The sequence below is a fragment of the Pipistrellus kuhlii genome, unplaced genomic scaffold, assembly GCF_014108245.1.
Source record: "Pipistrellus kuhlii isolate mPipKuh1 unplaced genomic scaffold, mPipKuh1.p scaffold_m20_p_30, whole genome shotgun sequence".
NCBI classification, from domain to species: Eukaryota; Metazoa; Chordata; class Mammalia; order Chiroptera; family Vespertilionidae; genus Pipistrellus; species Pipistrellus kuhlii.
The window spans coordinates 5,112,730-5,136,882 of NW_023425530.1; the positions used below are offsets into that span (position 1 = coordinate 5,112,730).

Here is a 24,153-nt window from a genome sequence, read left to right on the forward strand (position 1 = left end):
GCCTCCGAGGCAGTGCTAAGGATGTCTGACTGACAGCTTAGGCCCTAAGCCTGTGGGCCTAAGCTGTTAATTGGACATCCCCCGAGGGCTCCTGGGCTGCCAGAGAGGTGTCTAACTGCCAGCTTAGGCCCGATTCACCAGGGAATGGGCATCCTCTGGGGGGTCCTGGACTATGAGAAGGCAAGGGCCAGGCTGAAGGGACCTCCTCCTGCCCCTAGTGCACAAATTTTTTTGCACCGGGCCTCTAGTATATTATAAAATCCCAGGCCCAGCCATTGTGGTTAAACATCAACCCAGGAACCAACAGATCACTAGTTCCTGGGCTAGTTTCAGGGCTCGATCCCTAGAATGAGGCCTGCAGGAGGCAGCTGATCAATGATTCTCATTCTTGATGTTTCTCTCTCTCTTCCTCTCCCTTCCTCTCTAAAAATCAATAAAAACATTTTTTCAAAATCTCAGTATCACAGCCTCCTTTTCTCTCTCTCTTCCACGTGCTTTTTCCTCTTATTGGAGAATTTGTTCTTAATCTTTTTCCTAGGCTGGGTTAAGGACCACCTCTCTACCATGGCCCTGTTCCCCAAACCTCAGCACCCCCCACCTGGGGATCCTCATGACTGCCACCTGGCTAACCCACCTCCTCTGGGATGGGGATGTTTCTCTACTGCTCAATGTCTGGGGAGCAAAGTGAGAAAATAGGTGGAGAAGGGATAGATAGGAGAGGGGAACGGCATGTACAAAGACCCAGAGCTGAGGAATTGAGGGGCTGATGAACGAGGGGTACAGGCCTCGACTACCAGTTCCGAAAGCTTTTACTGCTGAAACTTTTGAAAGCGCGTAGGAATGCAGGTCAGCTTAGGCTTTTTTCTTCTGGTCAGGTATATACTGAGCACCTCCTATGTACCAGGGACTGGCCTGTGGGGTGGCATAGCTGTGACTCTCACAAAAGGCTGGCTTCACAAGCTTTGGGTGCCACTGAGGTCAGGTTGCCCTCAGCCCAAGCCATCCTCTCTGGGTGTAGCCAAGCTTTACTCAGCCACAGGTCCTTGCGGTTGCCTGCTCTGGGTTGTAGGGGATTCCTAGGGCAACTGGTCAGGTTGCCAGGCTGCTTTGCAAACAGAGGCCCTCACTGGGTTGTTCTGGCACAGCCAACGGATTGGCTTATCTACTGCCCCAGGAGGGGTGTGGGCAAGGGCACCATGCCAAGGTTTGGGGTTCCTTCTTGGGACCTGCTTATAGTTGGACTTAGGGGTACCTTGTGAGTTCCCAGTGGGTGGGGCATGGCTGCAAGCCTGCAGCAGTGCCCTGCCAATATGCTCTTTCCTCCCGCCCCTGGTTAGGAGGCTGGCCATGCCCTAATCCCACCAGGAGGGTGGGACCTGGCTCCTTAGGTGTGAGGCAGTTGGGCTGAACCTGCCCTATGGCTTGGGAAGCTGTCCTGCAGGGCCTGGCCCTGGCTCAGTGCTCAGACTATATAAGAGAATAGCAGGGGGCCCAGTGAACACCCTAGGCACTTTATACCTATTCCCCTGGAACATTCTTTTTTTGTTGAGATAAAATTCACATAACTTAAACCATTTTAAAATGTATAGTCAAGCCCTCACTGGTTTGGCTCAGTGGATAGAGCTTTGGCCTGTGGACTGAAGGGTCCCAGGTTCGATTCCGGTTCAGGGCATGTACTTTGGTTTCAGGCACATCCCAGGACAGGGTCAGCAGGAGGCAGCTGATTGATATTTCTCTTTCTATCCCTCTCCCTTCCTCTCTGTAAAAAATCAGTTAAAAATATTCTTTAAAAAAGTGTACAGTCTAGTGGCATTTAGTACATTTCCATTATCATGTAACCATCACCTCTATCTAACACCAGAATATTTTCATCAACCCAAAGAAAACCCTGTATTCATTAAGTACTCATTCCCCATCTTCCCTCCTCCCAGCCCTTGGCAACCACCAGTTTGCTTTTTGTCTCTATGGATTTGTCAATTCTAGATGTTTCGTAGAAATAGAATCATATAATGTGTGTGACCTTCTATGGATTTGTCAATTCTAGATGTTTTATAGAAATAGAATCATAGAATGTGTGTGACCTATGGATTTGTCAATTCTAGATGTTTCATAGAAATAGAATCATAGAATGTGTGTGACCTTTTGTGTCGGGCATAATGTTTCTGAGGTTCATATATCTTTTTGATGTGTCAAGGCTTCATTCCTTTTTATGACTGAATGATACTTTGTTGTATCGATGGGTTACATTTTGTTTATCCAGTTGATGAACATTTGAGTTGTTTCTTTTTGGCTACTTTGAGTAGTACTACTCTGAGGGTTTGCATACAAGTATTTGAATACTTTCTTTCAGTTCTTTTGGGTCTATAACTAGGAATGGGGTTGCTGAGTCAAATGGTAACTCTATTTTTAACTTTTTGAGGAATCACTGAACTGTTTTCCACCATTTTCTGTTGCTGCCACGCAAGTTGTGAGGGTTCTAATTTTTCCATATTCTTGCCAATACTTATTTTCACCCCCACTACTTTATATATATATATATATAGCCATCCAATGGGTGTGAAATTGGGTCTCATAGTGTTCTTAAATTTTTTGTTGTTACCCTAGGTGGTTTGGTTCAGTGGATAGAGCTTAGGCCTGCAGAATGAAGGGTCTCAGGTTTGATTCTGGTTAAGGGCAAAGGCCAAGTTGTTTGATCCTCAGTAGGATATGCGAGGCATTCTCTCTCTCTTTTCCTTTCCGAAATCAATAAATATATATTTTTTAAAAATTTGTTTATTGATTTTATTATTTATTTATTTTTGTTAATCTCCACCTGAGGATAATTTTTCCTTTGATTTTTAGAGAGAGTGGAAGAGAGATAGAAAGACAGAGAGAAACATTGATGTGAGAGAAACACATTGATTGGTTGCCTCTGACTAGGGCCAAGGCCTGAGTAGCCTGCAACCAAGGTACGTGCCCTTGACCAAGATTGAACCCAGGACCCTTCGGTCCACAGGCCAACTCTATTCACTGAGCCAAACTGGCTAGAACTGTTTTTTATTGATTTTAGAGAGAAAGGCACGTGCGCTTGAGAGACAGAGAGAGAGGGAGGAAGGGAGGGAGAGAGAGAGAGAGAGAGAGAAACTGTGATGTAAGAAACATCAGTTTAGAGAGAGGGAGAGAAACATCAATATGAGAAAGAAACATCGATTGGTTGCCTTTCATAAATGCTAAACTGGCAATCCAGGAATGTGCTCTGACCGGGAATCCAACTGGCAATTTTCTGTGTACAGGATCAAAGGCAACCAACTGAGCCACTCTTGCCTGACCCTTGGCACATTTTTTAATTGGGTTATCTTTTTGTTAAGAGTTCTTTATAGCCCTGACTGGTGTGCTCACTCACACACACTTGCTTCTTCCCTCCCTTCACTCCCAAAAAAATCAATGGAAAAAATATCCTCGAATGAGGATCAACAACAACAACAACAACAAAAAACTTTCAAAGTTTTTACACAAACTTACACGAAGTCCAGTTTATGTAGTTTTTCTTTTGATGCTCTTGTTTTTGGTGCCACCTCTCGAAATCTTTTACCAAATTCTTTGCCAAATTATGAAAATTTACTCCGATGTTTTCTTTTAGAAGTTTTATAGTTTTCACTCTTATAGTTAGGTCATTAATCCACTTGAGTTAGATTTTGGGGATGGTTTGAGGTAGGGCTTCAACTTCATTCTTTTGAATGTGGAGATCCAGTTATCCCAGCACCATTCATTGACGATACTATTTTCTCCCCACTTAATGTTCTTGGCAATCTTGTTAAAAATCAATTGACTATAAACATAAGGGTTCATTTCTGGGCTCTAATTCTATTCCAATGATTTATATGTCTGTCCTTTTGCCAGGACTATTCCGTGTTGTTGTTGTTTAAATTTCTTTATTGATTAAGGTATTAATATGTGTCCTTATCCCCCCTATTACCTCCCCAACCCCCACTCATGCCCTCACTCTCCTGTTGTCTGTGTCCATTGGTTAGGCTTATATGCATGCAAACAAGTCCTTTGATTGATCTCTCCCAGGACCAGTGTGTTTTGATTACAGTACCTTTATATTAAGTTTTGGAATCAGGATGAGTGAGTCTTCTAACTTTGATCTTTTTCAAGCTGTTCTGGTGATTCTGGGTGATGGGGGGACATTTTGCCACATTTTACTTGTGCTTCTTTGTTACAATATTTTGTTGTTGATTTGATGAGCCCACTGTAGACATCACAAGAATCCACTTGAAGTTCTCCGATGTGTGTCTCTCTTTTTTAAAATATATAGTTTTATTGATTTCAGAAAGGAAGGGAGAGGGAAAGAAAGAGAGAAACATCAATGATGAGAGCGAATTATTGATTGGCTGTCACCTGCAGGCTGCCTATTGGGGATCGAGCCTGCAATCCGGGCATGTGCCCTTGACCAGAATCAAGCCCAGGGTCCTCCAGTCCACAGGCTGATTGCTCTATCCACTGAGTCAAACTGGCCAGGGCCCATGTTTGTCTTCTAAGAATAAGGGCATTCCACAGAACCACATTACCATCGTCACATCCACATCATTTAAAATAATCACATCTATAGTTTACACTTACAGCGTCCTTTATAGCTCCTGAAAAATTTTTCCTTAGTTCCAGTCAGGGTCATACTTGGCATATGATGGTCACATCTCTTTAGTCTCCCTCCTTTTGGAATAGTTCCCAGAAATTTTGATGTTTCCTAACATTGCTCATTTTGAGACAGGCAGGCTTTTTTGCAGACTGCCTTGTGATCTGGCACTGTTTATTGTCCCCTCGAAATGGGTCTAGGTAAAATTTTTGCTAAGAGGCATGGCAGATGCCTTGCCCGGCCTGCTGTATTATATGAGGACCACAGCGTTATATGGATTTGTCTTGTTCCCGTGATGCCATTTCACCTGTGAGCTGAAGTGGACACACTTGTGTGTGCCTGTTGAATGTCGTGGTAATAATGTTGGGCATGTGGATGCAGTGCTTCCTATTATGCCTGTCCCACCATTACCCCCATTTGACAAATGAGCAAACCAAGGTTTAGAGGGGCTAAGTGACCTGCCTGTGTGCACCCTAAGCATCATAGGTAGGACATGAACCCAGGCTGTCCAGCTCCAGTGGCAACACTCATAATCACTATGCTGTTTAATTGCAAGGAGGAGAGTTCAGCTGAAGGAAGCAGAGGTGCTACCAAGAATTCATTCTTTACCTCTATCCCAGCCCCACTCAACTTTGAAGGCCAACACCCCTCCCCCCCCGTTGTGCGGCACAAATGAATGCCGACTCCCTCAGCTGGGCATGGGCACCCCCGGGGTCTTGGGACCCTCTGACCCTGCCAACGTTGCCCTTTTGTCGCTGTTTTTCTACCCAAGTGTCCACTGTATGAATGTGCTCTATGAAGGAATCTACTTTCAATATCTGCTCCTATAGCTCCTGGCACCCCCATCCCAGCCCTTGGTTGCCCTGTGAACAGCAGTCCTCTCTCTGGACAGGCTGTGTCCCTGCGTCCCTACTGCCTGGTCAGCCATTGCCTACTGCGTCCCTACTGCCTGATCTGCCCTACTGTTTCCTCAGCGTGGGCTGGGCTCATGGCAGCACTCTCAGGGAGGGATTAGTGACACCCTGGGAGAACTGGAAACCAGGGAAGCCAGAGGGTGGTGAGGACAAGACCCTAAGGCAGTTGACAGGGAGCTTGCTCACACCCGCTTCTCCTCATAGACGAAGATATATGTGTATTCAAGTGCTCGGTGTCCCGTGAGACGGAGTGCAGCCGCGTGGGCAAGCAGTCTTTCATCATCACCCTGGGCTGCAACAGCGTCCTCATCCAGTTCGCTACACCCAATGGTACGTGATCCTTCTGTCCCCGTGGCACCCAGAACACCCAAAGCCAGAAGGTCTTGGGCTCTGGGCCTTGGCTGGTGGGGGCCCATCCATCTGTCCCAGCAAAGGCTCCACTGTTGTTCAAAATCATATTTCCATGTAGAGATCTGTCCCCAGTCAGCACATCTTAGTTTCTGGAATGCTCTGCACCAGACTCTTCCTCCCTGACTCCTTTAGGTCCTTCTGGGCTTGGCTCATATGTCTTCTCCTCCAAGAGGCTTATTCTAACCACCTGGCTGGGTTGCACCCCAGGCCTCTAGGAGTAGCCTGTCGGGTGGGGTCTGAGACCTGGTACTACCAACAGCGAAGGAGGAGGTGGAGACAAAGTCCTGAGGCAGGCAGAGCTCTGTTCTGAGCTCAGAGAGAAGTCATTGGAAGGTTCTAAGCAGATCTGTCTGAGAGCACACAGCAGGCAGGTGAGGTTGCTGTGGAGACTTTGTCTCCACTCTCTCCTTTGCTGTTGGTAATGCCAGGTGGACTTGCTGGGTGAATCCCAGAAATCTGTCACCCCGCTTGGCAGGCTTGTGCTTACAAAGGCTCCAGCCACACTGTCCTTTGGTGAGCCAGTGCTGGACTCACTGCTACCAGTCATGTGGAGCACACTCACCCAGAGTACTAGACAGTTGCCTTGTGCAGCTATCAAGTGGCGGGCTTAGCTACCCTTCTTTTCCTTAAGTTTCATTATTGCCTTTTAAAAAAAGAAATCACCAAGTCACGCATGCTCAGAGCAGGAAAGTCAGGGTGTGCAGGTAGACAGAGGGCCACTGGCTCATATGAACCTTCACATCCCCAACACTGTCATGCGTGACCTAGCTTCCCCCTTCCAGATTTCTGTTCCTTCTACAACATCCTGAAGTCCTGCCGGGGCCACACCCTGGAACGGTCAGTGTTCAGCGAGCGGACGGAAGAGTCCTCCGCCGTGCAGTATTTTCAGGTGGGTACATGTGGTCCCCGGGCAGGCCACTGTCACCTGATGGCCCCGGGAGGCTGCACAGCACAGGGCAGGCCCACGTGGGTTCACGTCCTGGCTCTGCCCCTTACTAGCTGTGTAACCTTGGGCAGGTTCCCTCCACTTACTGGGCCTCAGTTTCCTCATCTGTGAAACAAAGATGCCAGGGCTTGTCTAGGAGGGTGGTTGTTGGAAGGACTCAAGAGCAGATGAAGTTTAGGTCCGCGGGTGTTTTGAATAATGAAAGCACAGAAAGAATGTACCAACCATGTAGGGCATGCCAGGCACTGGTCCAAGCGCTTTCACACATATGGAAGTGCTTGTACCCTCCCAACAACTCTAAGAGGTAAGTACTGTTATTGTCCCCATTTTGCAGATGAGAAAACTGAGGCTCAGAGTGGTTAAGTGACTTGCTCCAAGTCACACAGCTATTATGCAACAGAGCCAAGATGGGAAGCCAGGCCTGCCTGATGCCAAAGCCTGTGCCCCTGCCCAGGTGCCACGCTGCCTCCCGATCGCCTGTTGTCTTACCGAGAGACCCCGCAGCACCTCACCCACCTGGCGCTCTTGAGTCCTAGGGTTCTGTTTGATCTACTCTGCTTCTTTGAATTCCCTAAGATGTGTCAGGCGGCCCCAACCCCAGAACTCTGCCTGTGGTAAATCTTGAGTTCTGCTGACGTGACGTGGAGATGTCTGTGCTCGGGGCTGCTTTTGGCTCTCACTCCCTCTCCAGAAGTAGACAGCAGCTGCAAGAGGGGTTGGGGCCAGCAGAGAGGGTACAGCCTCCTGCTGGAGGTCTGTGCCCAAGGTGGCCCTTCTTCGGTCTTGGGCCCAGGGACTTGGCCATTTGTGCCGTCACGTGCCCTGTGCCATTAGCGTGTCTCTGTTCCAGTTTTATGGCTACCTGTCCCAGCAGCAGAACATGATGCAGGACTATGTGCGGACAGGCACCTACCAGCGTGCAATACTGCAGAACCACACAGACTTCAAGGACAAGGTAAGCAGGACCTGCTCTGACTCTTCTCCTGCACACCCCTTCTCAGGCTCAGTGCCCGTCTCACTATGGCAGTTGCCCCTCTCTCTCACTTTTTTTTTTTTTGCTTGCGGATTTTATCTTAAATTTTTTTGGATTACAAAAGCAAAATCTACTTTTTGTAAAAACTATAAGAACCCAGTGTGTATAATATAGACATGAAAGACTTCTGTCATTTCCTTCTAAAACAACCATTGCCCTAATTTTTCCCATCATGTACTAGCATATATACTTCAGAGTCACTTAATCTTTTACACACACACACACACACACAGTGGCCAGATTATTATGCATTCAGAGATCATAATAATCTGGCCACTCAGTGTACATGTCATTATCAGGAACTTTTATCCTTATTGTGGAAGCAGTCAGACAAATCTGAAATGAAGGATGATCTACCACACGCTAGCCTGTACTCTTCCAAAAGCTGAAGGCATGGGAACCAGCAGCCCTTGAGAGGGTGCCCAGCTGGCCTCGGGGCTGGGCAGCTCACTTGCCCCAGCCCAGCCACTGGCTAGGGTCGGTACACAACCAGAACACACTGCCATCAACACCCCTAACACCTCTTGAACCCCTTTCCCTGCTGTGAGGGCTGTAGAATTCCCAAAAGGACATCTTTCTCTCAGTTGTGGAACCATTTTCTTGGGAGGACCACAGTACTCAGCCCAGCTGTTCAGAGGCCTTCGGGCCCATAGGGTTGGGGCCAAGTAAACTTTCCCTGGGGACTTCTAGTACTCTGGGATGCCCTGTAGGCCTGGGACTAGAGGCTGCCCAGCTCCTGTCCTCTGTGTGGGCCTCAGGGGTCATGCTGCAGGGCGCAGAGCTGTCCTTTATCTAGTGAGCGCTCATTCCGAGAAACTGCAGGCTCACTCGTGACAGCCAGGTGTTCACCATGCTACACAGATAGTCACAACCCAATCAGTTCTTGAATCAGGTCTGAGAGCACGTGATGGTTTTAACCACCTAGCTGTCTTCAAAAATGCTGTTCTACCATCTTCAGATCCAGAACTGTGGGCTCCCGTGTGCTCTAGGTGGCTCAGAAACCAACCTATGGGCAGCTGGCCCAAGTCAAGGGGAGGCAGGCTGCAGGGCTCTCCGCTGCATGAGTCTGCAGGGAGCCAGAGCCTGGTGATGTGATCACTCAGTGTCTCCTTCTCTCCGCTCCATCCTCAGATTGTTCTTGATGTTGGCTGTGGCTCTGGAATCCTGTCATTTTTTGCCGCCCAAGCTGGAGCAAGGAAGATCTACGCAGTGGAGGCCAGCACCATGGCCCAGCACGCCGAGGTCAGCGGCCCACTGGAACCCCTGCCTGTCCTTGTCCTTCAGCTATATGCCTGCTCTAACCTGGGAAGCTGGCCCTGCTGGGCGCCCCCAGATACCTAACCCCTGGATTTAGGGGATTGTGGGGACATCATTTCTCTTTGGTCTTTTATCCCCTAAACCTGAGCTCGGGTGATGTCCCCTCCATGACTGGTAGTCAACTACTGGGTCCAAGGTTCAGGGGTGATTTGGGGTCTTGATGGCTTGGTGGCTTTGTGCTTCAGGAGACTGCAGTCACACAGGCCAGGCTGAGATCTCAGACCTGGCCAGTGCCTGCCTCTCTGAACCCCACTTCCCACATCTGTGAAATGTGGGTAACAACAGGGTTTCATTAGTTTAATTCACAAGGTTCACAACCTAAAAGCCACAAAAGGGTAAACATTGACATTGCTCCCTTTCCCATTCCTTGCTCCCAGCCTCCTCATCAGGGGAGAGGGACACATATGGAAGTTCTGCAGAGCTATTGGGTGGCTGCATCGGCAACATGTACCCTTCTTCATCTGCCGAGGTCTTATACAGATGGTAGCACCTGCTCTAGTCCCTTAACAGTTTGTCTGCTACTGTGTCATCACATGAAGAGCTTCTTTACTCTTTCTAGTGGCCTCAGAGCATCCTTTTGCCCAGATGGACCACTGTGTTAGACACAGATTATTATCATAACTTGGGCTGTTTTTCCATTGTTGTAGCACAAACATATGCCTCCTCATACATGTGTCACCTCTTCTGTGTTCAGTTATGTTCATAGGACAGATTTCCAGCCCTGGGATCGCTGGGGTGGAGAGTATATCCCAGTTTAGCTTTGGTGGCTGGAGCAGAGCCTGTCGTTCCCATCTTAACTCCCATTAGCAGTTGTCCTCTCAGGATAGATGGTGACTGAGGGGTCTGGTAAGGCCCTGAGGGAGGACTGAGGCTGTGACTAATTATGGCTCTGGTTAGGGTGCCGATGAAGGAGGCAGTGGGAATTGGGTAACCACATGGGGATAGAAGCCTCCCCTCCCCTGAGGATGCGTGGTGGATGAGTGGGTGCAGGGACCCCCGTGACCCCTCTGGCCCACCCACCCACAGGTCTTGGTGAAGAGTAACAACCTCACCGACCGCATCGTGGTCATCCCCGGGAAGGTAGAAGAGGTCTCGCTCCCTGAGCAGGTGGATATCATTGTCTCGGAGCCCATGGGCTACATGCTCTTCAATGAGCGCATGCTCGAGAGCTACCTCCACGCCAAGAAGTACCTGAGGCCTGGTGGTGAGTGTCCCTGCTGGCACGGGGCCTGGCACCAGGGGCGCACCCACCGGGGCCCCTTTGGGGCGTCCCTGGCTGCTACTCAGTGGGCACAGTTGTGGTCAGCTCTCTGCTGGCCTGTTTTGATGGCCTGCAGTTATTAAGGGCATCTGGGGTCTCGTGCCTCCCTCCCGCCTTTCTCCCCTTCCCTGTTCCCTATGCCTATCTTGCCTGAGACAAGGCCACAGAGCCCGCCTGGCCAGGGGACTGAAGGGCTCCCCTCAGGTCCCCTGAGAGCCTCCGGGATTCCTGCCATCTCATACCCTGGTGTCTTGGGGATAGTGTCTGCTGGGAATGTGGCAGGTATGGAAGGTGTTCTGTGGTGGGCACAGAGGAGCTGACCTATCCTCACCTGGTAACTGCCCTCAGCCAGGGAGAGGGGGCAAGGGTCCGTGTTGCAGGGGCAATTAGCTGTTTAGCATGCCCATCAGTGGCCTCTTGTTTGTGGCACTGTGCCTGCTTGTCCATGCTCCTAGGTCATTGGGTCATTGTTTACACTACCCATCTGAATCCCTGTGGATTTGTGCCCAGCTCTGGAGGGGGGATCTGTGCTTGGCCCTGAACATCTGCTGATGTGTCCATTTTTTAATTCAGGTTGTGTGACTTTGAGTATTTCTGTAAAAGCAGGGATTGTGTGTATGCGTCTGTACATGTGGCACAAGAGGACCTGGCCAGGACAGGTGTGGGAAGCTAGCATACTGGGGGCCCCATGGTGGGCAGGTGGGGAAGCACCTATTTGATGCTCTGGCCTTCCTGGATCCAGGCTGCAGGGATCTGCCTTGGGCTTCGCTTCTGGAGGTGGGAGGTGAATACCATTTCTCACAACGGTGAGTGGGAAGCTAGGCTTCCCTAGAGGGGTGTCTGGACCCACTGTCCTCCCATTCTGCCTTTAGGTAGCCAAGCCTGCTGGAGTGGACTCCTCCTTATGGGGGAACATGAGGACAGACAGGAGTCAGGCTCTGGTGGGCAGCTGAACATCCTGCCCCACTGCTCACACAGCCTTCTCAGAGTGAGGCCTGGAGCCAGTGATGCCCCCACTGCCCTGCCTACATGAGTGTGTCTTCCTTCCATCTCAGGAAGTTCTTTGGGGGGATTGAAAGGAACCCTCTTCCCAATGTACACATTTAGGTGCCTTTAGGACTGGGGCACTTTCCCATGATGCTCCAGCAAGTGGTCTCTTAGCCCCCTTCCCCACCCCAGCCTGAATCCTGCTAATGCCAGTAGGAAAAGGCCAGGTGACTCTGCCCTAGACTCACTGAGGAGCCACTGGCTCTGACTTATCTGTTCCTGAGTCACACAGATGGAAAACCCTGTAGCCCCTCCCATTTCAAGTCATGTGCCAGACCAGGGTGGCTAAAAGGCCCACCATGTCTGCCAGAGCCTGGGCAGACTCAGCTGTGAGGATTCAGCTGACCCTTCACCCAGCCTTTGGCCTCAGCTGATGTTCTACACCATAGCCTGGGGTTTATCCTTGCTTTGTCCAGAGAACTTTGCTTTCCCTGGCTGCATATCCATGGATGACAGCGCCTAAGCAACACTGCATGGCTTATGGAGCAGGCCCCAGGCATCACTTGCTTACCCTGATGCCCTGGCGGGTTCCTTCCTGTCACCCAGCCCTAGTAATGCGACATAAGGACAGGCCCTCCTTTCTCCCTGGCTGGCTTCCAGGTTTGGAGAGACATTGCATGTCAGGTGCTCATTGGCCGCTGGCGCAGTAGGTGCCCAGTACCTCTATTATACGGATGCATGAATGAATGGATGAGTGAATGAGAGGCTGGGAAGGCCCAGGGTTGGAGGTCCTGGGGCCCTTTGGAGGCTCTGCCAGGCCCTGCAGAATGTCCCACCATGACGCCAGCACCCTCCGTGCCTCCCAGGAAACATGTTCCCTACCATTGGTGATGTCCACCTCGCGCCCTTCACGGATGAACAGCTCTACATGGAGCAGTTCACTAAGGCCAACTTCTGGTGAGTGTCCTGCCTTCTCAGGGATGGCCCTGCCTCTTTTTTTTCTTATTCTCAGTAGGACCTGAAAGACTTGGGCTGGACAAGGGCCAGCTGGGAGAGAAGACAGGCTACCCACCTGCCTTTCTGCTGCTGGTGACCTTACTGTGGGGGTTGGGGGTTTTCTGCAGGTACCAGCCTTCCTTCCATGGAGTAGACCTGTCAGCCCTCCGAGGTGCCGCTGTGGATGAGTATTTCCGGCAGCCTGTAGTGGTGAGTGGAGCACCCAAGGTGCTATCACAGTTAGCACTGGGCATGGCACTCCTCTGGGGGTCGGAGGGGGTGGTCCTGTCAGGCCTTGTGCAAGCTGCAGCCGTAGGGATGCCACTCTCTGAGCTCTCCCTTCTGCCCCTGAACAGAGTTCTCTCACAGATGTGTTGGGAATAAAGTGGCAATGCATATAGAGCACTTAGCACACAGTAAGCATGCAGTACACATGAACTGTTATTTAGATGAATTGATCCTTGGTGAGTAGATTTTATTTGATTTTAATTATTGAGATTTTTGAACTGATTATATAGACCCAGGGTACACAAATCAAGAAAGTATAAAAGTGAAAATCCTCCCTCTCCTGCTCCCAGACACACAGTTCTCTTTCCAGTAGGCAAACAATATATCGTGTATCTTTTGAGAAGTTTTATACCTAAATGTACATATACAAATGTGTATATATACCTTTTTTCCAAATTACATATAACATATTCAACATACTATTCTTTCTGTGGTCAGAGGACATACACTGTATGATTTTAGTCCTTTGAAATTGAGAGTTGCTTTATGCCCATTATGAAGTTTCTTATGGCTTATGTTCTGTGTGTACTTGTTGAATACAGAGGTAAGTTACTCTGGGGTCCCATTTGTTAATCATGTTGGTCAAATCACTATCTCTATTATTACTGATTGTAGATAAAATTTCCATTTAGTTCTGATACTTTTTGCTTTGTATTTTTGGATACTGCATTATTTTGTGCGTACAGGTTTAGGATTATTATATCTTCCGGTTGGATTGGTCCTTTTATCATTATAAAAAGTGTCTCTACCTCAAGTGGTATTTTTTTTTTCTGATGGCAGTTTAACTACTTTGGTTTTATATTGGTTAATCTTGTACAATATATATTTCCCCATCCTACTTTCAACTTTTTTGTGTCCTTATCACTTAAGGTTTGCCTCATGTAAGTAGCATGTATTTGGGTTTTTGTTTTTTAACAAAGTTAATGTTTTCTGTCTTAAGTGAATAGACCATTTACATCAAATGTAATTGCTGCTTTTTATGGATATAAATCTTTCATTTTATTATTTTTCTATTTCTGTTATTTTTTTTAAACTCTTTTCTTGCTTTCTTTTAATACATAATTGTTTTTCCTTCTTGATGTCTTTCACTAGTTTTGACAGATTCCTGAGTAGTATCTCTTTAAATACTACCTTCGCATCATTTTATTTCTCCTGGTATTCTGATTGCATGTACATTAAACCTTTTGCCATGTCTCAGATGGTTCTTATATTCTTTCTGTATTTCCATGTTTCTTTTCCTCAATTGCCTCATTTTCGTATTTTCTTATGATTTATTTTCCAGTTCCAATTCTTTGTCTAATCTGATTTAAAATTCTTTTTATTTTTTATCTTTTTTTTATTGATTTCATAGAGGAAGAGAGAATTTCAATTCTCTGTGAAATTCTCCATATTTTCATCTTCCTTCTTGAACATATTAACTATAAGTCTTTGGTCACTTTAGTATTTGGATAAATGGTGTATTTTTGGTGTCTATCCTCTTGCTGTTTGGTTCTTATCCATTGGTCCTGTGTCTTGGTGCCTGGTCTTCAAATGCCAAAATGCAAAATTGTAGAGGCTCTGAATGATGTTTTTCTTTTAAGGATTTGGTTTTTTCAGACAAGATCAACTTGATCCTGGCATACATTTGAGTAAGATACTTCATGGCTACTTTTCAGACTCAGTTGGTCTATTTCCTGGGCATTAATTCTCAAACATTTTAATATTAGATTCTTAAATTCTTAAAAATGAGAACTCCAAATAACTTTTGTTAATGTGTGTTATATCTATTGATATACTGTCTGTGTCTGTTGATATTAAAAACTAAGCCCGGCCAGTGTGACTTAGTGGTTAGTGTCTACCTATGAACTAGGACAGTGGTCACTACTGATTGTCCATAAGGTCCAAAAGGTTGGCAACCGCTGGTTTAAAGAAATCTCTGGAGCAGCAGTCACCAACTGGTGGCCCATGAGGTCCAAAAAGTTGGCGACTGCTGAAGTAGATCTTGTTTAATTCCTGATCAGGGCACGTGCCCAAGTTGTGGTCTTGATTGCTGGTGGGAGGCGTCCAGGGGAGGCCGATCAATGATTCGCTCATCAATGTTTCTATTTTCCTCTCTCCTTCCCTCTCTGAAATCAATAAAAAACAAAACAAAACAAAACAAAAAAACAGGAAAACAAAACCTAAGCCCAAGAAATTTAAAAATATTTATTAACTCTTTAAAAAAAACAACAGTAGTGAAACCATTGTCTATTAGCATAAATAGCATTTTTAAGAACAGAAACTGTTCTCCAAAATTTTTAGGATACTGGCATTTTATTTATTTTTTAAAAAATATATTTTATTGATTTTGTACCGAGAGGAAGGGAGAGAGATAGAGTTAGAAACATTGATGAGAGAGAGTCATCCTGCACACCCCCTACTGGGGATCTGCCCGTAACCAAGGTACATGCCCCTGACCGGAATCGAACCCGGGGCCCTTTAATCCCCAAGCTGATGCTCTATCCAAACCAGTCCCGGCAGGATACTGGCATTTTAAATTTGGATTTTGCTTCTGCATTCCTCTGTTGTGATATCACAGGTGAGTTATATGAATTTGGGCAGAAAACATCTGAGTCTTATTGTGAAATTAGTTTTGACTTTGGGTGCTTTGGAAGGACTTTGAGAACTGCTGCTTTAGGGGATAGCCTTCAGTGGTTTACATGAGCCCTGCTTCAGCCTCCCAGCACTAATATGGTGCTGAACCTTTCGTTAGCTTTTTAGTGTCTCAGAAGTGACCTTCTGCTTGGTCTCTTGCCCTCTAACCCCACTGAAAGGTGCCATACCCAGGGGAAAAGCACAGGAAGCACCTCCCTTCTTTCTAGGGTCTTGGCCTCCAAAGCCTTGACTGCTGCTGTTTGCTCTCCAGTGCTTTCAAACAACTGGTTTTTTCCTTTGTATTTTATTTGGCTTGTATAATTCTTGGCAAGAAAATCTGCATTGCAGCTGTGATTGGACATCAGCACACAGTTCTCTAACTTGCTTATCTCAGAGGTCTTTCCCCGTATATTCATAAAAAGCCTCTTGGTTCTTTTTCACAGACAGCCTTTAAGGGGCTCATCCACCCAGCCAGCTCAGGGCCACCAGCTTAATTAGATGTTTCCCAGTGTGTCAATTCTATAGACAGTCTGTAATTAGATGTGCAAATTTGTACATGTGCACATCTATCTGAGGTTGAACTCCTGGGAGTGGAAGTCTTTAGTGCATATGAACACTTGTTATTTTGAGAGCTGTCATCTAATTGTCCTCCATTGTGTGGTACCAGTTCATCCTCCCCCAGCATGTCTGACAAGGGCTAACTGGTTCTACCTGAATGGCCTAGAGGCCAAGACTCAGGGAGAAGGGCAGGGCTCTCCCCTGCCTTGCTGGCCCCTGAACTCAAAGCCGGGTCACCCGTGTGGTCTCTTCCAGGACACATTTGACATCCGGATCCTGATGGCCAAGTCTGTCAAGTACACAGTGAACTTCTTAGAAGCCAAAGAAGGGGATTTGCACAGGTACCAGCCCTCACGTCCCTTGTCCTGGGCCACTCAGCAGTCTCAGCAGTCTGGGACTCTGCACCTGGCCATCCCTCTTCTCTCCTACCAGCCCCTATTCAGCTTCCCTAGTAATCACTGCCCTTTGCTTTCCAGGATAGAAATCCCATTCAAATTTCACATGCTGCATTCTGGGTTGGTTCACGGTCTGGCTTTCTGGTTTGACGTCGCATTCATTGGCTCCATGTGAGTTCAACGGAGCAGAGCGTGCTGTCCCAGCCCCTGGGACTTCTCTGCAGTTGTGAACCCAGCCTGGCTGGTTTGGATGTTTACTGGCGGCTAGGAGGGCAGGACAACCCCTCCATGTTCCCCCATCCCTTCCAAAAAGACAGTGAGAGCTTGCCCTGAGCCAGAGACTGTTGTGGAAAGGGAGAGTGTCCACCTGTTCTGAGTGATTGTCCTTCCCAGTCTTTGGCATGTATGTCAGGGTGAACGAGCACCCCGTGACTGTGGTCTCCTTGTGTATGTGCGTGAGCATGTGACTGGGACTACCTGGATGGCCATCCTACCTTAGCTCCAGGGCCCCGGAAGACCTATCAGAACGCCTGGTGCACAGGGTGGTGGCTCCAGCCCAAATTCACGCCTAATCCTTTGCAGAATGACTGTGTGGTTGTCCACGGCCCCGACGGAGCCCCTGACCCACTGGTACCAGGTCCGATGCCTGTTCCAGTCACCACTGTTTGCCAAGGCTGGGGACACGCTCTCAGGGACATGTCTGCTTATTGCCAACAAAAGGTGCAGGCTGCCACCCTGGGCTGGGGGAGGAAGGGGCTCATCCACCCAGCCAGCTCATGGCCCCCGACCCCTCCCCTCTCTTACAGACAGAGCTATGACATCAGTATTGTGGCCCAGGTAGACCAGACGGGCTCCAAATCCAGTAACCTCCTGGATCTGAAAAACCCCTTCTTCAGGTACGAGGGGCCCTTGGCCTGCATCAAGGGGAGGGGGCTCCTTCTGGCCTGCAGCCCCTTGGCCCTGCCCATGTGTCCCTCTCTGCTGCAGATACACAGGCACGACACCCTCACCCCCTCCTGGCTCCCACTACACGTCCCCCTCAGAGAACATGTGGAGCACAGGCAACACCTACAACCTCAGCAGTGGGATGACTGTGACTGGTGAGCAGGTCCCTGTTTGGGGGTATGTGTTGGGGGCACTCCCTGGTGAAGCTGGTAGTTCTGGCCCCTTGAACCTCGAACAGGACACTGACCCCACCCCTGACACCTCCCTCTCTGGACACAGGGATGCCAACTGCCTATGACCTGAGCAGTGTTATCTCCGGCGGCGGCTCCAGTGTGGGCCACAACAACCTGATTCCTTTGGGTGAGTGGCCCGGGAGGTGGGGGAGAAGGGTCTGCTGCCCAGGATGGCCCATGTGCTTGGGCCTCTGCGTCACCTTTCCTCTTCCTGGGCTCCTGGCTGAGGTCCTCATTCCTTTCTGCCTCGCTCTGCCACTGCTGCACTCACCCTCCCCGCACCTGGTGTGACAGTGAGTGGGCGTGCCCACCTCAGGCAGAGCAGCGGCCTGAGCTGGCTGGGGGCGGTGACGCCGTCTCCCTTCCTTCCTCCCTCTGCTGCGCAGCCAACACAGGGATTGTCAATCACACCCACTCTCGGATGGGCTCCATAATGAGCACAGGGATTGTCCAAGGTAACGGAGGGGGCGGGCCACCTGGGTGTGAGCATGCTGACTGCTGGGCCACCCACTGGCCCTCTCGCCTGCTCTCTCTCTCCCTGTGACTCTGCTGTGGGGCTGGGCAGGCGAGGGGGCAGAGCTGGCCCTCAGTGCCTTGTCCTATTCCACAGGCTCCTCCGGCACCCAAGGCAGCAGTATCGGAGGCTCCGGCGCCCACTATGCAGTCAACAGCCAGTTCACCATGGGCGGCCCTGCCATCTCAATGGCCTCACCCATGTCCATCCCAACCAACACCATGCACTACGGGAGCTAGGCCCCTCCAGTGGGGAATGGACTGACAGCACCAGGAAACCAAATGAAGACCCTGCCCACCCACCCCTCTGCCCGGGCGGCTTTCACCCTGTACTGGAGAAGCCCCAACACCAGTCACAGTCCTCTTTGCTACGGGAACTTGGACACTTTTTTACACAACATTGCTGCCGCCGCCGCTCCCACCCCACCGTCCACCGCATCTTGGCTCTGAGCGCGTGTCGCCGCCATATTTTACACAAGATCATGTTGTGGGAGCCCTGTTTCCCCCTCCTGCCCTCTCCATCCTGACCTGGACTTAACATCTAATGAAACAGGCGTGTCCAGGCCTGAGAGCTGCAGGCTCTGTGGGCAGGTGGCAGGGAGCAACTAGCCCCGCCCAGTTCCCAGCACCTGCCCTCCCTTGCCTATCTCCGGTGGGAAGGCAGTCCTAACTAGATGGGGCCTCCCCTTCAACTACCAGGCGTTGGTCACAATGGGCGTGACATGCTGCTTTTTTTAATTTTATTTTTTTATAAAAAGAACCAGTGTCAATCCACAGACCTTCTGAAAAAACCAGGCCGGCCGGGCCGAGCCAGCAGCCCCTGTCCCCAACGCAGAGGCTTGGTGGTGAGGGGTGGCCCAGCCAGGTCTTCAGGACAAGGTGGGGCCGGGCCTGTGTAGCCCCAGAGCCCCTCCCACAAAAGGGTTCACCTCACACTTGAATGTACAACCCTCCCAGCTGTTGGGAAGACCCTCCGTCCAGCCCCTGCCTCTTGCTGCTGTCCTGTCCCTGAGCCTGTCTGGGTCCCCCTGCCCACCCCTGCCAAGAGCTAGAATAGGAGGCCTGTGGGCCTAGAGGGGAGGAGGTCCTGTCAGCCACTGGGGCAGACACAGAAACCTCAAGGATATGTCATGGAAGGCGTCCTTTCTCCTTGTAGTTGACATTAGGCCTGTGTATTTCCCTCAGTATTTGTAGATGCTCCAGTCCCTACTATGATGATGGCATTTTGGTCCCTTCTTGGTCTGGGAAGGGGCCTTGCAGGGATCTTTCCCTCAAAAGAAAAAAGAAAAAACAAAATAAACAAGGAAATGTGTTTCAGCACAGGTAATTTTCTTCTACTTCTGCTCCCCCCCGTTTCTAACACCCCCAAACTTGGATGTGGTGGAGCCAAGGCTAGGCCCAGGGCCCCGCTCACTGGGCACTCTGGGGAGGGTGGGCACAGCGAGGCTGGAGTGACCCTCTGCCTTCCTGCTGGACCCTCGGGGGAAGAAGAAGGGCCCAGCAGTGGCCCCTGGGGCAACGGCTGCACTGGAAGCTCCTAGCTCAGCCACCCTCCCACCTTTATATAAATTCTCTGAATCACCTTTGCATAGAAAATAAACGTGTTTGCTTTGTAAGAAAAGTCTGGAAAGTAGCAGAGTGGTCTTGAAATGTCAAGGAAACCTTCATTCATCATCTTGGGGGCAGGGCAGGCAGTGTCCCCTCATGTTAGACCTGAAAGAGAAACTGACCACAGGCTCTTGCGGGGAAGAGGCTGGGAGCCCTTTAGCCGCAGCTGGAAACAATTCCTTACCTGGATCCGCAGGCCTTAGGCTGTCGTAGGCCTTGGCGGGGTGGGTGTCAGGACTCCGTGTGGGTGCGGAGGTGTGTTCTGGTGTGTAGGTGCCATGTGCTCCAGAGGCAGTGGCTGGAAAAAGTAAAACTGAACCCAGACCCTTGAGGTTAGCATCAGGACAAGCAAGCTGCCTCCCAACCCTGAGGTCCCACTTTGACCGCCCCAGACCCATACCTTACAGCCCATGGCCAGCAGGGCGTGGAGCAGGACGACAGCAGAGAGCAGCACGGAGGCCACCAGTCTGGTGTCCTCGCGGACAATGGGCCAGAGGGTGAACACCAGGCCGGCAGCTGACAGGGCCAGAGCCAGTGCCCCAAAGAGCCACTGGAGCCACGGGACAGGGATCAGCCACAGGACCTGGGGACAAGGTGGGCAGATAGCTACGAGGTTTCTCCAGGGCACAGCACACGCCACCCCCCTGGAGCCGCACTCACCACAGTGGGGATGAAGATGAAGAGGGAGTAGCCATAGAAGCACACCGTCTCCAAGAACGTGTAAGGCCCCATGCGCTCCCGGACGCCCTTGCGCCACTGCAGGAAGGCCCACAGCGCCAGTGGCACCAGCCAGGCGTAGCAGTAGATGGTGATGCCAGCCACTGTCACTGGGGGCAAGACAGGCAGTCACCTCTGGGGCCCCATGGCACCCCTAGCCCCACCAGGCGCTGGGCCTTGCCTACTTTGCTTACCCTTGTGGAACTGGGGGCTGTAGTGGATGGAGGGGTCCGTCCTCTGGGCCAGCACCACTGTCAGATTCCCAGTGATGGCCAGCACAAAGGCCAGTGTGGCACAGATCCAGAAGGGGCCTACAGGTGGAGTGCAGTCAGGGTCTCAGTCACAGCTTCCAGGACAGGTGACTTGTCCCATTTTGTCCCAGTCTTTCCAAGCTCTGGGCTGCCTCCATACCGGCCACTCCACTGACCTGACTTATACCCACCCATGTGACAACCTGGTGGTTGAATCCCGTGCTGGCTCAGTCCTCATCTTTTTGGCCTTTCATCAGCCTTTGATGTAGCTGATCCCCCACCCTCTGGAAAGAGTCCACACACTGACTTCAGAGTCTCATGTCACCGGCAATTCCTTAACTTATTTCACTCCCAGACCTCTAATGATGGGGAGCTGCTGGGCCCAGTCCTTCCCGCCCTCCGCCCCCACCCCTTGTTCGCTCTTTGCATGATCTTGTCCAACCTCAGGGTTTTGTGACACCAACAACTCCCAAACGCCTCAAGTGCGGGCCTCTGCCCTTAACTCCGGCTTCTATTCAATGTTTTCACGTGTGCACCTCCCTTTCCACCCCACCACACTCACTTTTCCCTCCAACCTGCCCAGCATTTCCTATTGATAAATAGCAACTTCGTGCTTGCCATGCTCCAGGCAAAAACCTTGGCACCTCTCTTCCCACCCTATATCTAGTGGGTCAACAAATTCTGTCAGCCCTATCCTTCAAGACACAGGCCAGAATCCAACCACTCCTCTCCCCACCAGGATCTGGATCATAGTAACTGTCTCTTCCCTGGCTTCCCAGCCTCCACCCCTCACCCCACAGTGATCAGAGGGCACCTGGAACACTCAGCTCCCTTACTGACACGTAGGAGGTTGTGCGGTCTGTCACCAGGCGGTGGCCTGGCAGTCTCTCCTCCAATGACAACGCGGCCCTGCAGTTCAGGTGTTTTTCCGCTACAGGGCTTATGCCCCTTCGGGAATGTTCTTCCTCTAGTTCTCCGTAGCTCAACCCTGACACCACAAGGCTCATTCTCACCCTCCTCAGAGGGTCCTTCCCTGACCAAACCACACAAAATAGCAACTGTCATCCTCTGAACTGACTGCTTCTTTGCAACCTCTGATGTCTCGTCTCCTTGAATAGTGTCAGGCTCATCCTCTCCGTGAGGGACTCTGCTGTCTTCTGAGCTGTACTATAGGGTCAGGAACACAGTTCACATTTGCTGAGTGAATCAAATGAGCTGAAAGCATAACCTCGCTCACCGTACAGGTCTGGGCGATTCCGCAGATGGTGCCGCACAAAGCTGTGGCCAGGCCGGGGAAGCAGCGATCCTTTAATCCGGTCCAGAACCTGGGGGCGAGGCCGGGCACAGGATGGAAGCCGGCGGGGGCCCCCCAGCCACAGAGGAAAGGAGCCAAGCTCCTCCCTGACCCGAGAGGCTCCCCTGCTGCCGCCCTCCCACCTCCTCCCACACTGCTGAAGAGGAATATGCACTTTCCTCTGGGATTCTGGTGAGCTGTTCATGGCCTGGAGCCTTCCCCTGACCAGCCCAACCACCATTCTGAAAGACTAAGGGCCTCCGCCTTCCTCTTTGCAAGGCTGCCCTGGACTGCCGCCCTTCTGCCTCCCCCTAAGGATAGACAACAGGTCCTGGGCATGCTCCCTCCCGCATCTCTCTCCAATAGGTCCTCAGACTCGTAGCCCTGGTTTACTATCATCTCTCACCCTGGCATGGGGCCTCCAGCCACTTCCATGTTGCGTATCTGCTCATTCCACTCCATCCTCTCCTGCTCTAGACCCTTCACGACTCCCCAGCTCCCTTAGGATAAAACCCAAAGTCCTTAACATCCCTCACAAGTCCCTTTGTGTGTTTTTACATGATTTAAAAATATATATATATTTTATTGAATTTTTTACAGAGAGGAAGAGAGGGGGATAGAGAGTTAGAAACATCGATGAGAGAGAATCATCGATCAGCTGCCTCTTGCACACCTCCTACTGGGGATGTGCCTGCAACCAAGGTACATGCCCTTGACCGGAATCGAACCCGCGACCTTTCAGTCCGCAGGCCGACGCTCTATCCACTGAGCCAAACCGGTTTCGGCCACAAGTCCCTTTGTGATCTGGCTTCTACCTGTCTGTCTATCCCCCACCTCTCATGCTCCAACCAGGATTAGGTGACAGGTAGCGTCGGTGATAGTTCCTGCCTTCTCTCATTTCTGGTCTGTAAATGATGTTCTCTGTGCCTGGCATATACTTAGGCATCCTTCCACCCTGCCGGGCCAAGCTATCCATCTTTAAGCCTCAGCAAACCCCTTGCCACCCCCAGGAGGCCTTTCTCTAACCCACCTTATCATGTGGCTTCCTGTGTTACCCAAAGCCCAGCACAGCACATCAGAACATTACAGCCACCAGTTACTTCCGCTAGCCAGGGTGGAAGCTCGTTTTCCCACGTGTGTATCTCCAACCTGCCCAGAGCCCACTGCACAGGACGGGCTCCGTGCAAAGTAGCTGAATCCCAAGCATGACAGCCCCCTCCCACCAGCTTCCCAGATCTGACCTGCGAGGTGTCCACATCAAAGAAGCTCTGATAGTAGCTAAAGGTCCAGAACCCCGGCTGCTGCTGCTGCTCCTGTAAAAGCTGCACAGGGTGGGCTTTCAGTGCCTACCCTGCCTGCCGGGGCCAAGCAGGGGCTGGAGGATAAGGGCACAGGGACATAGGGGACTCACCGCGGTCTTGTCGCTCTCCACCTCGTCCTCAGCTCCATAGCTACCACCTGGGTCCACAGCCACAGCCACGTGCCCCTCGGGGGGCCGCTGATCACTTCTGCTGACAGTGGTCACATTTGGGGTCTCTGCCAGAAGATTAGTGGCTTCCTCAAACTCTATCGGGAAAAAATATGGGACACAGGCGTGTTTGGGGGTGGGAGTGGGGGAGTTACGACAATTTGGTTTGGCCCAAACTGTGGGTACAAAGACTTTTAACTGTAGCCACCTCAGTGCTCTCCCCGACGCAGGGCCAGGCCTCCTCCATTTTCGGGAGAGGGAAGGAGTGTGTTCCCTCACTTCTAACAAGGGATGGTAACTGAGGGCTGGTTCTGGGATGGGGTCAGGTCTGGGGTAGCGACTCCGCTTTGAGGTCGGAGCTCAGGACTGGAGCAGAGTTCGAGTTAGAGCTGGGTTTCCTGCCTCAGGTCAGGACAGCTCACTGCAGCTCAGGTCCGAGAGGAGTTAGGACTTGGATTCGAGGTTCCGGCTAGAGCGGGGAGGAGGTCGGGCCACATCACAGTCGCACTCACCATGGAAGGCCAGCTCGTCGGCCGCAGCCATGGTTGCTCAGGAGCGTCGCCGCATCCCGCTCTGAAGACAGAGGCCAATCATGTCTGCACGCAATCCCACACGGCGCCCGCCCGGAGTTTATCCCTCCGCACCCAGCCGGACCTGGCGGTAAACGGTAACGGCTTGGGCGTGAAGCGCCGACCCTACCCACAGGTGCAACCCGCCCTCCTCACCTGACGCCCTCTCCGTCGGCGTGGCCAGGGGCTTGTGCGCCTGCGCGGCCGGCCTACCTGCCAAT

General features: G+C 50.8%; 2 protein-coding genes across 5 annotated transcripts in view; one reads left to right on the forward strand and one right to left on the reverse strand.

Annotated features, from left to right (window-relative positions):
- Positions 1-19,302, forward strand: part of CARM1 (coactivator associated arginine methyltransferase 1) — a 44,464-nt gene extending 25,162 nt beyond the window's left edge. The window contains exons 2-16 of one of the 3 annotated variants that reach the window (XM_036459424.2): positions 5,734-5,859; positions 6,723-6,829; positions 7,737-7,841; positions 9,051-9,161; positions 10,263-10,440; positions 12,351-12,441; positions 12,609-12,690; positions 16,195-16,280; positions 16,416-16,505; positions 16,917-17,054; positions 17,141-17,230; positions 17,322-17,434; positions 17,559-17,639; positions 17,899-17,967; positions 18,123-19,302. In XM_036459424.2, the coding sequence (XP_036315317.1) occupies positions 5,734-5,859; positions 6,723-6,829; positions 7,737-7,841; positions 9,051-9,161; positions 10,263-10,440; positions 12,351-12,441; positions 12,609-12,690; positions 16,195-16,280; positions 16,416-16,505; positions 16,917-17,054; positions 17,141-17,230; positions 17,322-17,434; positions 17,559-17,639; positions 17,899-17,967; positions 18,123-18,265 (1,610 nt within the window). In that variant the 3' untranslated portion in view covers positions 18,266-19,302. The remainder of the gene's footprint in view (positions 1-5,733; positions 5,860-6,722; positions 6,830-7,736; positions 7,842-9,050; positions 9,162-10,262; positions 10,441-12,350; positions 12,442-12,608; positions 12,691-16,194; positions 16,281-16,415; positions 16,506-16,916; positions 17,055-17,140; positions 17,231-17,321; positions 17,435-17,558; positions 17,640-17,898; positions 17,968-18,122) is intronic. The other 2 variants (XM_036459426.2, XM_036459425.2) reach the window with 2 other exon arrangements.
- Positions 18,752-24,062, reverse strand: YIPF2 (Yip1 domain family member 2). 2 transcript variants are annotated; one of them, XM_036459428.2, is made up of 9 exons: positions 23,876-24,062; positions 23,307-23,461; positions 23,137-23,217; positions 21,839-21,926; positions 20,545-20,661; positions 20,294-20,460; positions 20,034-20,216; positions 19,818-19,931; positions 18,752-19,738 (listed from the first exon to the last, which is right to left on the reverse strand). In XM_036459428.2, exons 1-8 carry the CDS (start codon positions 23,904-23,906, stop codon positions 19,833-19,835), a joined length of 921 nt encoding a protein of 306 aa, XP_036315321.1. In that variant the 5' UTR covers positions 23,907-24,062; the 3' UTR covers positions 18,752-19,738; positions 19,818-19,832. The 2 variants fall into 2 exon arrangements, with proteins under 2 accessions (XP_036315321.1, XP_036315320.1); XM_036459427.2 differs by having other exon boundaries at positions 19,818-19,946; positions 23,876-24,058.
- Positions 24,063-24,153: the final 91 nt, after the last annotated feature.